Source organism: Centropristis striata, chromosome 3 (assembly GCF_030273125.1).
Source record: "Centropristis striata isolate RG_2023a ecotype Rhode Island chromosome 3, C.striata_1.0, whole genome shotgun sequence".
NCBI classification, from domain to species: domain Eukaryota; kingdom Metazoa; phylum Chordata; class Actinopteri; order Perciformes; family Serranidae; genus Centropristis; species Centropristis striata.
The window spans coordinates 25,371,149-25,387,631 of NC_081519.1; the positions used below are offsets into that span (position 1 = coordinate 25,371,149).

At 37.7% G+C, this 16,483-nt stretch overlaps 1 protein-coding gene across 2 annotated transcripts in view; it reads right to left on the bottom strand.

The window, feature by feature from the left end:
• Positions 1-16,483, bottom strand: part of arhgef10la (Rho guanine nucleotide exchange factor (GEF) 10-like a) — a 154,517-nt gene that overhangs the window by 135,153 nt on the left and 2,881 nt on the right. For both annotated transcript variants that reach the window (XM_059328377.1, XM_059328376.1), the window contains exon 2: positions 4,568-4,846. In XM_059328377.1, the coding sequence (XP_059184360.1) occupies positions 4,568-4,841 (274 nt within the window). In that variant the 5' untranslated portion in view covers positions 4,842-4,846. The remainder of the gene's footprint in view (positions 1-4,567; positions 4,847-16,483) is intronic.

The window sequence follows — 16,483 nt, forward strand, 5'->3', positions numbered from 1 at the left end:
GCGGGAATTAATGAATTATTGTTATGGAGAACTGAAAAGTGATGAACCATCATCATGCATGACAAGTTTGAGGCAGATTGGACAATGTATGGTCAAGTTATAAGGTCTCGTGTTTTATGAGAGAAAGCCATGTCTGTTTACTTAGAGTAAACTGACAGTTATCAGTTAGAATGTCTGTGTTGGAGGAGGGGGGGGGCTTTGGTAGCTAAGCAACCACGTGGCCAGGTGGAGTCGACCAATCAGAGCAGAGCAATCAACTGAAATTAACTGACGATGGAGAGAGTTCCGTCTAAGTGAGCAGACAGAGGTCGACAAACTTGAAATTCTGGCCTCGAACAGAAAGCATTTTCGGCAAAACCATAATACCTATCATTGATCCGACTTCACTTTGAGCGTCCTGAGTTCTTCCTGAACATCTCCATATGTTTTTTTTTAAGAAAAATGAAAAAATAGCTTTGTTAGAGCGATTTTAAAAAACTGTTAAATTTTTTTTTTGAGAAATCTTCCTTCATTTTTAATATGGGAGCCGATGCGGCAGTTGGTGCATTTTGTTTGAGCATCTGTGCGTCCTGCGCCAAAACTATAACTCTGACAGCTTTACCAGAGGATTGTGAGTGAGAGGACAAATTTTCCTACGTTTCTATGTATAAATTATTTCTGTAGAGTGAAATTTGCGGCCTGGAGCGCAGTTTTCAAATTTATTTTTTGACAATTCTTTCTCTCCCTCTACACTCTGTTTGATGACTTCCCCACTCTAGACTCTCCATAGGGTTACATTGGGGGGATTTTTTGACGTGTTTTTGCCCAATAATTTGAAAACCGTTTGTCGAAACCCTTAGAAAAGTCATAGCACACTTGTCATGGGCGAGCCGGTCGATTTCATACCTTTTTTGTGTATGTGCGACCAAAACTCTGGGAGGAGTAGTCGACCGAAAAATGACACGGAAGAAACGGAAGATTAAAAATAATAATAATAAAAATAGTCCCGGTGAAGAGTAGTTAGTGTGCTTTTGCAAGCAAGCACACAAAATAAGCCCGGTGAAGAGTAGTTAGTGTGCTTTTGCAAGCAAGCACACAAAATAAGGGCTTTGGCACGCAGCCCTAGTGATGGTCCGCTGACACTTGAAGCTCCGACACATGCGCGGTAGCTCATGAAGCAAACGTCCCGAAGCACTGTGCCGAGGCGTGGTTTGGTCACGTGACTCGTGACGTTCGAAGCAGCAAAGTGCTTCGAACGCTATGTTCGAACGTCACCGAATCACCAACACTATCGTGGAAACGAACCGCTACCTCGCTGATCCTCCACTAGAAAGAACTGCAGAACTGCTCACATACTGGGCAAACCACAAAAATGTATATCCCAATCTTTATCAAGTTGCTAAACATTTCTTATGCACCCCAGCCTCATTGTGCCGTGTGAACAGGTTTTTTCCAAGGCTGGGGAAATTGTATCGAAAAGAAGAAACCGCTTGAATCCCAAAACTGTGGAAAAACTGTTGTTTCTAAATAAAAATTCATAACAAGTTACACAAGCACAGTCACTGCCCTGTTTTTCAAGCACAATCTCTTTCCCCACCCACCCATGAACCTCTTTACCAATGAACCCCAAAACATTCTTTTTTGGCATTTTTCATGCTTTATTGAAAGTAATAGATAGAAAGGGGGAGACAGAGGGGAGGACCTCAGGCCGGATTCAAACCTGGGTCCGCCGCAGCAAGGACTCAGCCTTAATGGTGCCACTCTACCAGTGTGAGCCACCGGGATGCTCCGTTACTAACAATATTGTTGTTGTATGCACTTGAAACATACAGTCAACTAGTGTAGTTGAAAACAAATTCATGAACCAATCAATGACACGTCTCGATTGCACTTCATTTTATTGACCACTAGATGTCCTACTGGAGCACTGTGTCATTGAAGCTTCGAGTAATGAACCATGTTTTGTATAAAGTGTCGAAGCTTCAACAAAGCCTCGATCAGCCATCACTAGGTATACCCATACTGCCTTGCACGCTCGAATTTCATTTCGAACCTCCAGGCAGTCTGGAAACCAGAGAGGTTTCTTAGCCCTGTTTTAGGGATCCAATCACAGAACGGGGAGGGACAGCAAGACGATGACGCGTACTACTCGGCAGACGGAGGCTTGTAGTTTTGTAGTTTTCTTACGGATCCAACATGGCTGCAGCAGTCGCGAAGCCCTCTTTAGCTGTAGATGGTGTTTTAAATAGTTTAGAGCTAAAGTTGATTTTAAAAGAAGAACAACGTTTGACTTTACACTCCTGTTTCACCACGAAAAAGGATGTTTTAGCCTTGCTTCCGACAGGATTTGGGTAAAGTCTAATCTACTAATCTACCAACTAGCGCCGCAAATAGCCCCGCTACTAGCGCCGCAAATAGCGCCACTAATAGCCCCACTAATAGCTCCGCTACTAGCCCCGCTACTAGCGCCGCTAATAGCCCCGCTACCGTAACACCGGTGATCTCGCTACGAGCCGGGGGACAGCGGAGCCGCCGAGAGACCCGCAGCGGCTTGTTTATTGACCCTAAAATCAGTGGATGTGTGTGGCTGAATGACATGAGGGGGAATAAAGCGTGAAAATAAATAATCTTGCAGAAAGCAAGAACTGGAGAAGCAAAGCAGCAAGCAACACTCTCTCACAGACACACACACAACAAACATCAATTTCTGTCACTCTACATACGTCATCTGGTATAACTGATACGATTGGCTAAGAGCTACAGACGCTTTTGTTAGACATTCTAAGCGCCCAATAAACGGCTCCGGAGGATCATAAACCACGCCTCCTCTACGGAGAAATGAACGGCTGGTTTCAGATTAGTCTGGTGTTAGCCAGGCTAAAGCATCACAGCAAAATGTAAAAAAATAAAAATAAAAAATCATGTTTGTTCTCAAAGCATTACTAGTTGTATAATTAATGTAATCTTTAAAACAAAAACAACAACAGAGCATTATTATTGCTGGGAGGTTAGTTCATTTGCATATTGTGTAACCAAAACATATAGGCTTGCTTTTCTGTAATCTAAATTAGCGTTTTTATCCCAAATCCAATCCCCATTAGTATTTACAAGCTTAGTCACCATCCTTTGAATCTGGTTTCATTTAGTTTTCAGAAATTAAAAGTAATCAAGTAAACATAGTTACAATTATTAAAACTGCAAGGACAGAATTGGGGGCTTCTGAATACATTGGGGTTTGTTTGTTTGTTTCTTAAAACACACTAACTAAAACAGAAAAGTATTAGAGTCATTAGAAAAAAATTGATTGATAAAGTCATGGAAAATTGTAATAATGGAGTAAAGGACCTGTGAGATATTACAAAAACTACAGGCTACCCCTGGGGACTGCAGGTAGTTGCACATGCCAAGCTCTTCCATCCTGATACAGGTCATTTCTAGGTTTATCAGATCGCATCAAACCAATTTTGGGACAAAGCGTATCATTCAGCATTATCTATTTATAATGTGGTTCCCAGTCTTTGTTTTAGCTCCATTTACTGGTTGTTTGCTAGTTGTTTTTTTAATCATATTCCTCCTGAATCTGTGTAGCATGATACTTTATGATGACTGGCAATCGCCCCATTGGGTGTAAAAAATAGCAAAGATGGTGACAGGTTAATCTACGTGCGACCAGTTTAATTGACATAAAACACAGATCTGAGATGAAAGCCTTTCCCTCCTTTCTCCACAGCCATTTGATAAAAGTGTGGGAAATCTGGTCACCCTAGACTTTTCATATCACAATCACAATATATACTGTATGTGTATATGTCACACAGTATGTTTTCTGGTAATTCAATAAATAAATAGTCTATATGAAATAACCCAAATGATTAAGCCTAGTTTTGTATACGACTCCATGTTACCACGTGCAAGGGTCAGAACTTCACCCACCACTATGTTGAAAAGCAGAAAAAAAAACCTAAATTATCTTTTTCAAAGAAAATTGGTTGAAATGTTTTATCTTACTTATTGTTGTTTGGGGGCAATGATTAAAAAAATGGGAGAGGATGTGTATTTTGTAGCCAATTTCCCTATTGTACCGTATATAAGACCATAATAACGCCAAAGAAGTTCAAGTTTGTCATTATTTCAATTCAGTTTTTTTTTAACTGTTAAGATGGAAAACCCTGATATTCACAGAGTTATTGATGCATGGGAGGATTTTTCTAAGATTTAGGGTTTGTAATTCAATGAAAATGCTTTAATTTAGAGATTTAATAACGGTGGGTCATTTTTTAACCTTAGGACAAGGCGAGTATGTGGAATATTAAGACTAAATATATATATATATATATATATATATATATACACATATATATATATATATATATTAAGATGGATGTGTGATGTCAATTTGACAATAGTATAATAAATATATTGGCCTAATGCATAACAGAACTTGCTGCTGAAACTTTTACTCAAGTGAAGTGAAAGAAGAATATGGTACTACTCGAGTAAAGGATCTAAGTCGTCTTCCATCAAATTATCACTTTTGTATTGTTCTGAACAGTTGACTCACAAAAAATCTATTCTTCAAATGTGTTACCTGCAGTAGAAACTGAAGCTGTGTCCTTGGTGAGAGCACCCTCCTGTCCAGCAGGAGGCGAAGTTCTGGGAGGCTGTGTGCGGTCTGTGCCTGTTAGTGGTTCACTGTGTGATGTTTCACTGTCCTTTTTTGAGTCGGAGCCAGTCCCTTTACAGTCCCCCTGAAGCTTCCCCTCATCCGCACTGTCTTCAAAGGAAAACTCTTCCCCTTGCTCCTCATCTTCCTCCTCTTCATCCTCCTTTGTCGGCTGCTGTTGAGACATCACAGTAGACATAATCCCTGAAAAGAGACAAAATTCACATATAAATAATTTGTTCCAAAATGAGTTAAAAGTGACAACTATGATTAAAGAAAAGGAGATTCATACGACATGATCAAAAAAGATATTTGTAGTGGAAAAAGATGACAGAATGATAACACCTAATCTTTTATAATATTAGAGTCACTGAATAATGAAGTTAAGATAATGTTTAGTCTTTCTTCTGGGATTTGCAAGCTTTGAAATATTGCTACTACAAATCAAAAGCACTTTCAGAATCTATTGCTTGAGCCTTAATGAGCTATTTCCAGACATGAAGAGTGTTGTTTTTAGTTCCACCCTGCATATGATAGGAATTACTTAGATAAGGTATAAAAAAGGCAAGTGAACTAAAGGATTGGAATGTTTTCCGATCTTTATAAACATAGTAAATCTGCTTAACAAAAACAGCCTTGTGTAATACACATTTAGGATAAAAATCAGTGTTGTTCTAAATACACTGAACTGAAATGAACTCTTAACCCCTAAAATGTGTTGACAACAAAAAACTAAAATGATATACTTAAAGCACAGAGTGTGCTTTTTGTGCAGTGCATAAATTCACCATAATTTCAGCAACTTTTTCAAACTATTTGGCTACATGAATTATATAAAACTAAGTAATTTACAGTTGGTGCACAGAGAGAGGGAAGCATAGAGTATAATCCTGGCAGTATAAACATGACATATGGCCCTTAGAAAGACTGTTAGTTAAATCAAAGAGTCTGACGAGGCTTAGTGGCAGATTAATTAAGATATCCCCACACCCACTGATGAAAACATGTGCCCTAACATTACAGACCTCAATTATCTAAAAGGTGAATTTCAGCTTGTCTCATCAATGAAAACAGGTATGACAGCCAGGAATTAATTAAAAATGTATGATAAATCAATACAGGCATTGTGTATTCAAACACAAAATATGTTTTGCAATGAATTTGGACCCATGATACAACAAATAGCTGGGCGTGTAAATTGTCAGCTGTAATCATGGAAATTAGATTTGTTGTTAGCATATTTTCGAAAATAAAATGGAAATTTTCAATGACACACATGCCCTCAAGGTACTAAATTGCTGCAACAGTAATTGTTCCATTATTACACAAAGTGGGGGATTTTCTATGACGTACAGACTCTGTTCTGTGCATGTTAGTGTACCGCTCACTGAACCCAGCATCTGCTTTGCATTTTGATTAGCACTGAACTGCTTCCAATACAGGAACATTCTTGAGCCTGATGGGGCAGTTTTGTCGGGTCCTTTGGGAAAATGAGAGCATGGAGTGGAGGTGGCTGAACACGGGGCCGGCTGTAAAATTTACTGTCAGTGCTTGTTTTTTAACCTGGATACAAGGGCTGCCTTGATGTGAGTTACTGCTCTCATTATCTTTTACTAATGCTTCCTGACAGCTAAATTTGGACATGGTGTTCATTAGCTCTGTGGTTCAGGGAAAAGCAATGGCTTTGAATCCTGAATCACCTAACTACTTAAGTGTTGAAGAAGTGTTTTAATTACATCGAAATAAAAGCAAACTGTTGCTTTCGAAATCAGCTCTCTGCATGTTTACGAGGATGATATGCCACTGCAGCCTTTGGACCCAGCCACCTCCTCTGTACCACAAACACAGTTTTTCCAGTTGGCCCACTCGTTGGTCACATCAACAATGACTCTTTTGTAGAGGGAAAAACTTCTGCTCAGCCTCAGAAAGCATTGTTTCTGCATTCGTCACTGCAATACTGATTAGCTCACAGGTCATTTGGGCCGTGGCTTTGCAGTCAATGGTATAGCTCGTATAAATTCTCGGGGAAAAAAGGAGGATTTTGTCAGAGGAAAGCAGAATGAGCATTATAGAAACCATCAGTGTGAGATTTTATTGAAACTTATTGCCACTGTACTTCCACAGATAAAAGCCATGCTGGCTGAGCAATCATTCATGATTGTTCGCTGGAGTTAATTGGTTTGAGCAAAGCATAAGACCAAACTGATATCCTGCAGATATAATTGATATTTTCACATTATTACAATCAACAAGACAGCTGGTGCCGTGGGTAAAAGTTCAGCTTGATAACGCCAGTACAAAAGTGTAACCAAAAAGTTTTTCACTTAAAATAACCCTCTTCAGAATTAATATGACAGGTATTCTGAGCAACTTTCTTTGAAGGAAGGCATTCGGACAAGCCATCAAACAGACTCCAGCTTAGAAAAATAAAGAGCCCCGGGAGTGGAGCTGTGTGAAAGCTATTCTTGAGGGGAAAATAAGATACATCACAGAATAGAGATGAAACCAACTCCTACACACCCTGTCCCTGACCTACATAGGGCTCTGAAAACTCCTGCTGTGTACCAAATGCGCTAATGAGTGGAGGGATATTGTATGTGAATAGAGGAAAGTGAGGTATGTGCATACTTTAATGGGTGGTATGCCAGGTCAAACATTTGCAATATATACTCTCATTAACAACCTCAAATATTATGTCTTGTTTTTAAAGTTGTTTTGCCTGGATAGGATTTTTTTTCCAGTTGTTTTTTAAAAATGATTATTGTTTTGTGGTGTTTTTCCCCCTCCACATCATTTCCTTTCAAATTGTGCAGTTTTGGATGACTGATTTGGATCTTCTTGGTACTTGGCATCTGATTTATGTTGCCTGATGTCATCACAGCTCCAATTTGTACCATAATTCGTTTGACAAAACAATAAAAATATGTAATCTGCTTTTAAAAATCAAATTAAATGATCAAATCATATCAAAAAAGTAGAGCACAGAGAAAAAAGCTTCATAGTTCAATGGATAAAATATAAATGTTTTAATCTATAGTAGTTCATATTTGATTGTTCTGATACATCTACAACTGGGAGGATCTTTGAATGTTTCATCCATGTTTTCTCGCTCTGACAAAATTAAGACTGTAGTGTAGAAGACTAAAAGTTTAGTATAAAACATAGGTTACATCATAGTATCACAGGGGACATACATTCTACTTTGTAAGGGGTCCTTGGCTGATAAAAGATTGAGAAGCTCTGGATTATTGAGTGTAAAGCCAGATGGATGTAAAGAAATGGAGTATAAAGAACAACAAAGTCCACTAAGGGCGGATAGGAGACTGATCTTTCGTGTCTGCAGTGAAACAAAAGGTTAATGTCAGAAATCAGAAAACTTTATTGTCTGTCATGACAGAAAATCGTCTTAGACGTGGCTCACATACAACAACATACAGTGCAAAAAGCAAACACGGACAATAGACATGTAACATGTGTTCCTAAAAAACAGAACAAAAATACCTAATAAAGTTAATTTAGGATAAGAATTACTATATACTTTATGTGCAAAGCAGCAAAGTGTCTATGTGTGTGTGTTATTTGTAATGACTTTGACTAATTTAACTTCCATGCTTAGCTATGTCACGTTCAACATCAAATTTTACATAACTTCTGTAACTACCATAACAAGTAGCTAACTGAGGAAACTGTGGCTAGAAAATGTCTGTCTAGGTAAAACTAGTCGCAATAGTTTGGTGTGAGGAGTGATATTGGTTAAGGTTAGGAAAAATATCAGGGTAGGCCAATCAAAGAGTTCCACTCCAATTACAATGATATGATGTCATATTTACACAAGGCATATCCTTTTTAGCTATAATTGTCAAATTAGTAGGTAGGAACAAACAACCTATGTGGTTGTATGGTTTGGAGGAAAATTCCTAACCAGAAACTGTATTCAAAGCTTTCAGTTGGGGTTTTGCGCTGTTGTTGTTGTTGAGTGCTGTATTTGACCAACTGCAGACAAACCTCACAGCCATTGGTCAGTGGCGGTGTATCAATAGACAGTGGCAGAGGGCAGCAGCTGGTGGAGACTGAATAAACAGCATTAGAATATCCAACAGAAAGTCACTGAGAGCACCACAACTTAAGGTTTCTCCTAACAGAACTGGCACACAAACACTCAGCAGACAATGAGAGACCAGCCGACCATTGACAACAACAAACAGTGCCAGCCAGAGACATTTCTGCCTCTGGCACTGCTTCGTTCTTCAGCTACCCTGAGGACTTCCTATCAAGAGATACGAATGTGACTCGACCAATTTAGGAACTGCAAACAGCTCCTTGAGAACAGAAGGAATGTATCTTTCTTTAGCTGTCAAAAGGCATAACAATCTGATTGGGAGGCTGTTCACAGGCATTTGTGGATTCCATGGATTCGCTTAAAACATAATGTTGCCCTTCCAAAGACTTTTTAGAACACAGAAGAAGCAAGTCTATTGCATTATATATTATGAATGTTATGAATATTTTAAATTCCACTTTAAATGAATTTCTAACGGCTGTGTGCCAAAGGCCACGAGGAATATAGTATCACAGTGTAAACACAACATGATTAGAAGGTTATCTACGCATATTTGAGTGTTTACCGTCACTGTTAAGACATTCAGGGACATTTATTCTTTCAGTAGCCTGTCTGGCCTTCACTTGCCCTCTGTTGAAGAGAGCAGCTCCACTAGTGTCAGTCCACGACAGCAGAGATGTGCTGATGGTGTCACATTTGTCTAGGACTCAGTGGGAGTAAGTAACCTCCACCTCCCATCTGGTATTTGTGCTCACAGCACAATGGTGCACTGGACTCATGTGTGCTGTAATGTATTACAGCACACATGAGTCCAGTGCCCAGTGTTTGTACATCTACATGTTTGGCACTGGACTCATGAGAGATACACTGCAAAATAGCCAACTTGTATCTTTGGCCTAAAACAGTGATTTAAGTTGGTAAAACTTTGAAATATAAATGATTGACATTTAGGGCAATAATGTAAGTTAGCACAACGTTTGTGAGTTGTTGTTACTTATATCTTTAAGTTGGGGTTCAAAACAAGGGACAATAGTTCTGCTAACTCTTATTTCTTTGTTGTGAAATGCGGGAAAGCGGTGAAATTCATTAGCGAAAGCTAGCGGCTAACTGAGGCTAGCGGCGCTGCTTGTTAGCTACAAGAGTAGCCATTAGCGTATCAATGCTAACTCAAAATTGTGGTTGCAACATTAGCTGACATTTCATAGCGGCGTTACAATCGTGCCAATTCAGGACATTGCACAAGTTAGCAGAAGTAAGGATTAAAAGTTATTACAATGTAAAATTGTAAGTTGGTACAACTTACAGTTGAGTTGACAAAAATCTAAATTCAGAGTTGAGCAAACTCAAAAACAAAACTTAAAATATTTAGTTTAATTGTCCAACTTAAAATTTTATCGAAGTTTGTTGCCTTGAAATTTTGAGTTCACCCAACTTTTCTTTTTTTGCAGTGTAAGAATGTCCTGAATGTGTTAACCAGACAATGCTTTAGTTTATCAAGGGAAATGCTTCTCAAACCGATTAAATAAATATGTCCAAGTTCAATGGAACAAAGTCTCTTTGAATAATTCTAAAGATAACTGATACGTCCTGTAACACAAAGTGGCGGCTGTATCTGAGGGGGTTTGACTAAGTGGTTGATCAATGCCGAGTCCTCAACAATTGCCTTTGTGTGTCAGTATTTCTGGGTCTCACTCAGTCTCTTCCCTTCTCCCACCTTCTTTTATTTTCAACACTACCATTGTGCAAGACAGTCAATATTATACAGTATCTTACTATTTATTTCTGTGACCTTATCATGATGATTAGCTAGCGTAAGAATCCATCACTGGCAAAAGGCTGTGACACAAAACTTATGTAGAGGAGGATAAATAATAAGTGCTGCAGTCCCTCCTGACAGCCAGGAGGAATGAATTAAAGTCATTAGTTACTCAAAGGACTGCAGGGACTTTTTGATTGGTGTCTTGTTAATCACCTTACCATTTCAATGTTAGAAAAGGGCGAACACCAAACCTCAGATAGATATTTCTGTCCTGAGGGCTACTCCTGCAATAGAGAATTACATTTCCATGATGTTTGGAGACTTAAAAAGAGAGAGACTGACAAAAGGAATGGACAAAATCAATGCAACAGAGGCCAAAATGGCTTGACTTTGTGTAGGTCAAGCTACAAAAGCAATGGATCCTATTCCCTTCAATGCAGAAGTTTCTAAACAATGAAAGTGGAGCAGAGGGTGTGACATGAGACAAAAAGAAAGGTGAAAGGGACAGGTGCATCATGTTGTTTTTAAAAGTTTTGGAAGTTACTTAGTTGTCATAGTTTTCCATACTGTTCCAACTATAGACTATAAAATATGGAAGTAGTCTCCTCGATTTCTGAAGAGCCAAATGATGCTCAGTGTGGGAGGCTCCGCCTGTCAACATCTTGGCAATAAAGCAGTTAGCCACCCCCGACAGCACCCGCCTGTCACTCAAACCCCATACTTACACAACTTTAAGCTTTAAATCATTTAAAGGGTGGGGTTTATAAAAATGAATCCCCTGTACAGTTGTTATGAAGGGGGAATTAGCTATACATAGGCCTGTCACGATAACACGTTTTTTAGGATGATATATTTTCCCAGAAATTATCACGATAAACGATAGTATTGTTGTATCAATGTTGTTTTAATTTTTAACGATATTAGAGCATAATAAGTACATCCTTTTCCACAACAATGAATTTTTTAATCTCAAGAATATTAAACATTGGAATTGTACGGAGCCCCCCAGGGGACACGGGGGGAAAAAAAAGATGGGTGAAAAAAAAAAAAAAGATGGGTGAAAAAAAAAAAGGACGGACTTTTGCGAGATCCCGAGTTACTTTTGCGAGATCCCGAGATAGTTTTGCGAGATCCCGAGTTAGTTTTGCGAGATCCCGAGATACTTTTGCGAGATCCCGAGATACTTTTGCGAGATCCCGAGATACTTTTGCGAGATCCCGAGATACTTTTGCGAGATCCCGAGATACTGACGAAAGAAGAGGAGCAATGGAGGAGCGATATTCGCCTATTTTCCGGCCTTCTAACTGGAATAGCGTCACGAAAACCGCACCAATTTCCCCCAGGATGGTTTTATTTTGTACAGAAAACTAAGACTGACATTTCACAGGCTTGATCAACTCCCCAAAATCAGCGAGTCTGGCGAAAGATTAAAGTAACCGGGCCGAATATACGTCCTAGTGCCCAACGGCAGCCAGAGTGCTTAGGGACCGTCGCAAAAGTGCAACGTCTTTCTTTTCTATTTTTAATAACTCACTGGAAATTCATCTAATAAACACCAAACGACTTCTGATGTGTTCATGAACTCACTGTGGACTTCCCACACCCTTTATTTTCAATACACACCTTTTCAATTCCTTTTATTCAGTGTGTACAATATTTAAGCCTTTTATTTTGTAATAGCTCTCTTGTTTTTATAGATAGCCTACCAAACCACTTCTGATGTGTTCATGAACTCATTGTGGATTTCCCACAACCCTTTATTGTCATTAAAAACTCTTTCAATTTTTTTAAAAGGCATAAGTAATCAGTATATATAATTATTTCACATCTTAGGCTTTTATTTTGTAATAGCTCAATTGATTTTATAGATATCAACACTAAACCACTTCTGATGTGTTCATGAACTCATTGTGGATTTCCCACAACCCTTTATTTTCAATAAACCCCCTTTTTTAAAGGCACAAGTAATATGTGTGTATAGTTCTTTCATATATAAGGCCTTTCTTATTTGATAGCTGTTTGAATCAGTCACAACCCTTTAGTTTCAAGCAAAACCTTTACAAGTTGTTTAGATATAAGGAGCAATAAGCGTGTATATTCTATTCATACTTAAGGCTTTTATTTTTTAATAACTCACTTGTTTTTCTACATATCGACTTCAAAACATTTCTGATGTGTTCATGAACTCACTATGAAGCTTCCACGGCTTCTTGCTTTCCTTTAAAACCCTTACAAGATTCTTAGACATCATTCATTTCTTTACATTTCTCATTTTTTATTTTGACTTCACTGTTCTTTTTCTTCAAAATTGCTGCTGTTAATTCAGGTCAAGCATGCAAATTGTCATTCAAGCATGACACATACAACCTTTCAGGTAGTTTAGCATTAATTGCAAGCTGTTAAAGCAAAGTGAATAAACAAAAATATGATTACTACAGCCACAAGTATGCATCTGTACTTGACCATCAGCTCGTGATGCTTTCCAAAACAGAAAATCGAGAACAACTATAGCAAGCAATAGTGAGGAGTTAAAATACTAAGAGCAGTCTTTGTCTTTTGTTGAACATAGTCATATATAAATTGGGCTGCACAGTAATTAAATACGTAAATTACATTTTTATTCATTGTCTTACAGATGTCTTATGATTGGTGACACACTGGAAGGAATGGTATCTGAAATTTAAAGTGTTTGTTTTACGACAATAAAGGATGTGGGGAATCCACAATGAATTCATGAACACATCAGAAGTGGTTTGGTGTTGATAGGCTATCTATAAAAACAAGAGAGCTATTACAAAATAAAAGGCTTAAATATTGTACACACTGAATAAAAGGAATTGAAAAGGTGTGTATTGAAAATAAAGGGTGTGGGAAGTCCACAGTGAGTTCATGAACACATCAGAAGTCGTTTGGTGTTTATTAGATGCATTTCCAGTGAGTTATTAAAAATAGAAAAGAAAGACGTTGCACTTTTGCGACGGTCCCTAAGCACTCTGGCTGCCGTTGGGCACTAGGACGTATATTCGGCCCGGTTACTTTAATCTTTCGCCAGACTCGCTGATTTTGGGGAGTTGATCAAGCCTGTGAAATGTCAGTCTTAGTTTTCTGTACAAAATAAAACCATCCTGGGGGAAATTGGTGCGGTTTTCGTGACGCTATTCCAGTTAGAAGGCCGGAAAATAGGCGAATATCGCTCCTCCATTGCTCCTCTTCTTTCGTCAGTATCTCGGGATCTCGCAAAAGTATCTCGGGATCTCGCAAAAGTATCTCGGGATCTCGCAAAAGTATCTCGGGATCTCGCAAAACTAACTCGGGATCTCGCAAAACTATCTCGGGATCTCGCAAAAGTAACTCGGGATCTCGCAAAAGTCCGTCCTTTTATTTTTTTCACCCATCATTTTTTTTTTTTTTCACCCATCTTTTTTTTCCCCCCGTGTCCCCTGGAGGGCTCCGTAGAATTGAAATGTGGAAAAGAAATATTAAAATATCCTAGATAAATAAAACTTAAATAAACTACAACCAAAACAAATAAAATAGACTTTCAGGCTCTGTTAACAAAAAATTTCACTGAGATAAACATTATGTAATATATTATTTTATTATTAAAATAACATATAAACAGCTGAAATGGCTGCTTGGGGGAAAAAAAATTCCAGCAGTTTGTACTGCCTGTCAAACATTTGCAGCATATATTGACAATATATTGAGTCCAGAAAAAAAAATATTGTGTCCATTTTTATGTATTGAACGATATGTCCATGTAGTTATTATTGTAACAGGCCTAGCTATACACACCAAAAGCATATTTTGTACCAGGCTGTAAACATTTGATGTAAAGTTTTAACACTTTACAAGGATATTCTGTCAGATGTCCGTCATTTAGAAATCATCCATAGGTACTTTGTTAATAAGAACTGCTAACAGCTAATGCTGCACACTTATAAGGGTGCCAATTTGCCAAACTCTTATTTCGTCAACATCGGTCTGGCTGTGCCTGTTAGCACTGAATGGTTTAGGGCCGAAATACATTTCTGATCTTTTGCTTAGCTACGAAACATCCAGAACTATAAATAAATAAATAACTCAATAAATTAGAATATGATGGAAAAGTCCATTTCCAGTAGTTCAAGTCAAATAGCCCCAACCAAGTATTGAGTCATATAGATGGACGTACTTTTCAGAGGCCAACATTTCCATATTAAACATACTTTATAAAATGGGTCTTTTGTAATATTCAAATTTTTGAGACACTGAATTTTAGGTCTTTATTAAATTTAAGCCAAATCATTATAATTAGAAGAAAGTAAATAAATTAAGACATGAAATGTTTCATTCTGTGTGTAATGGATCAATATAATGTGTTATTTCCACTCTTTGAATTGAATTACTGATATAAAGAAACTATAAACATATCTGGAACGAACTCCCAGAAAACTGCAGGTCTGCTGCAACTCTCAACTCTTTTAAATCAATACTTTTCTGTTGCACTGCCTTTCAGTAATACAGCCTTGTAACTTTTAATTCTCTGATATTTGATATTTTTTTTAAAAATTACCAGCTCGCTTTCAATTTTTTAAATTTATTTGAATGTACTTTTATATTTTTTTCCTAAATATTTTATCTGCTCATTTTCAGTCCTGCATTTTTATATTTGAATGTCATTTTATATACAGTCATGGAAAAAATTATAAGACCATTGTTTTCTTCAATTTCTTGTTAATTTTAATGCCTGGTACAACTAAAGGTACATTCTTTGATAATAACCAAAATCATTATCAAGAAAAACATGGAAAATGTCTAGATATCAGCTCTTAAATTAAACTCTCATGAGCTATTTTTGTTGTCATTATATTTGTCCAAAAAATGTACCTTTAGTTGTACCAGGCATTAAAATGAACAAGAAATTGAAGAAACGGTCTAATAATCTTTTTTCCATGACTGTATGTCTCTTTCTAATGCTTTTAATGTTTTGTGTCAGGCACTTTGAATTGCCCTGTTGTTGAAAGATTCTATACAAATAAACTTGCCCTACCTTAGCATTCTGCCATTAGAAACAAAAATGTCTTGGGTTGTTTGTATTTCTTTAAAATCATCTTGGGTGGCACTAAGCTCAGGATGCAGTGACGAGGGAGTGGAGTGGAAGAGGGGAAAATCCAGTGTGACATGCGTGACCAATGACAGACTCACATATATACCAACAGTCTACATCCGCTGAGTCAGACTATCTAAACAACAAGTACAGGCTGAAATAATCCAAGTTATATCTCACAGTATGACACAAATGATGGTTATTAGAATGTCACAGATGTCATGTTTTGTCCGAGGCTGGTGGCAGCACAATGTCAGACTTGACTGAAAACCCTACCTGATGCTAGAAACAGTTAAACACTCCCGGACGGTTCAATGCCCACGCCTTTCAACCCCAGACCGACATGTCATCATGGTTATTTTGAGAGAATCTCCAACTTTACACAGCTTCTCCAGAGCCACAAAAGAACTGTAATAAAACTTTTTTTCACAGACTTAGTTATCTCCGTGACACATGGAGTCAACTATTGTGTAAAATCTGTCCATCTTTCAGATATTCTAGTACACAGACTATCCTTTTCCTCTTCTAATTGTTTCTTAATATAAAGGGTAAACTGACCAACAGACCAATTTATTAAAAGTCTGAACTTTCTGTCTGTCCTCACCTTCAAAGTCCAGTGTTTGCTCATAGCTCAATAACTTAAAATCTTGCAGAAAAACACTTTTGAAGCATTGACTTTAGTCTGTGTGATGAGTCTTTATGATACATTTCTTACTTATAAATATTTTAAGTAGCAAAGTGTAAGACAAGTATCCAAAAAAAGATGAATCCATTTATTTATTGATGATATTAGTTTACACTTTTACACACTTTTTGTTAATTTTTCAAGATTGTGACTTGTGAGTGTAGAGAACAAAAAACAATCAATTTATCAATAACTGTATGTGTTTGGCAGATTATTGCCAATATAGACTAGAGCTGGCTGAGGATGGA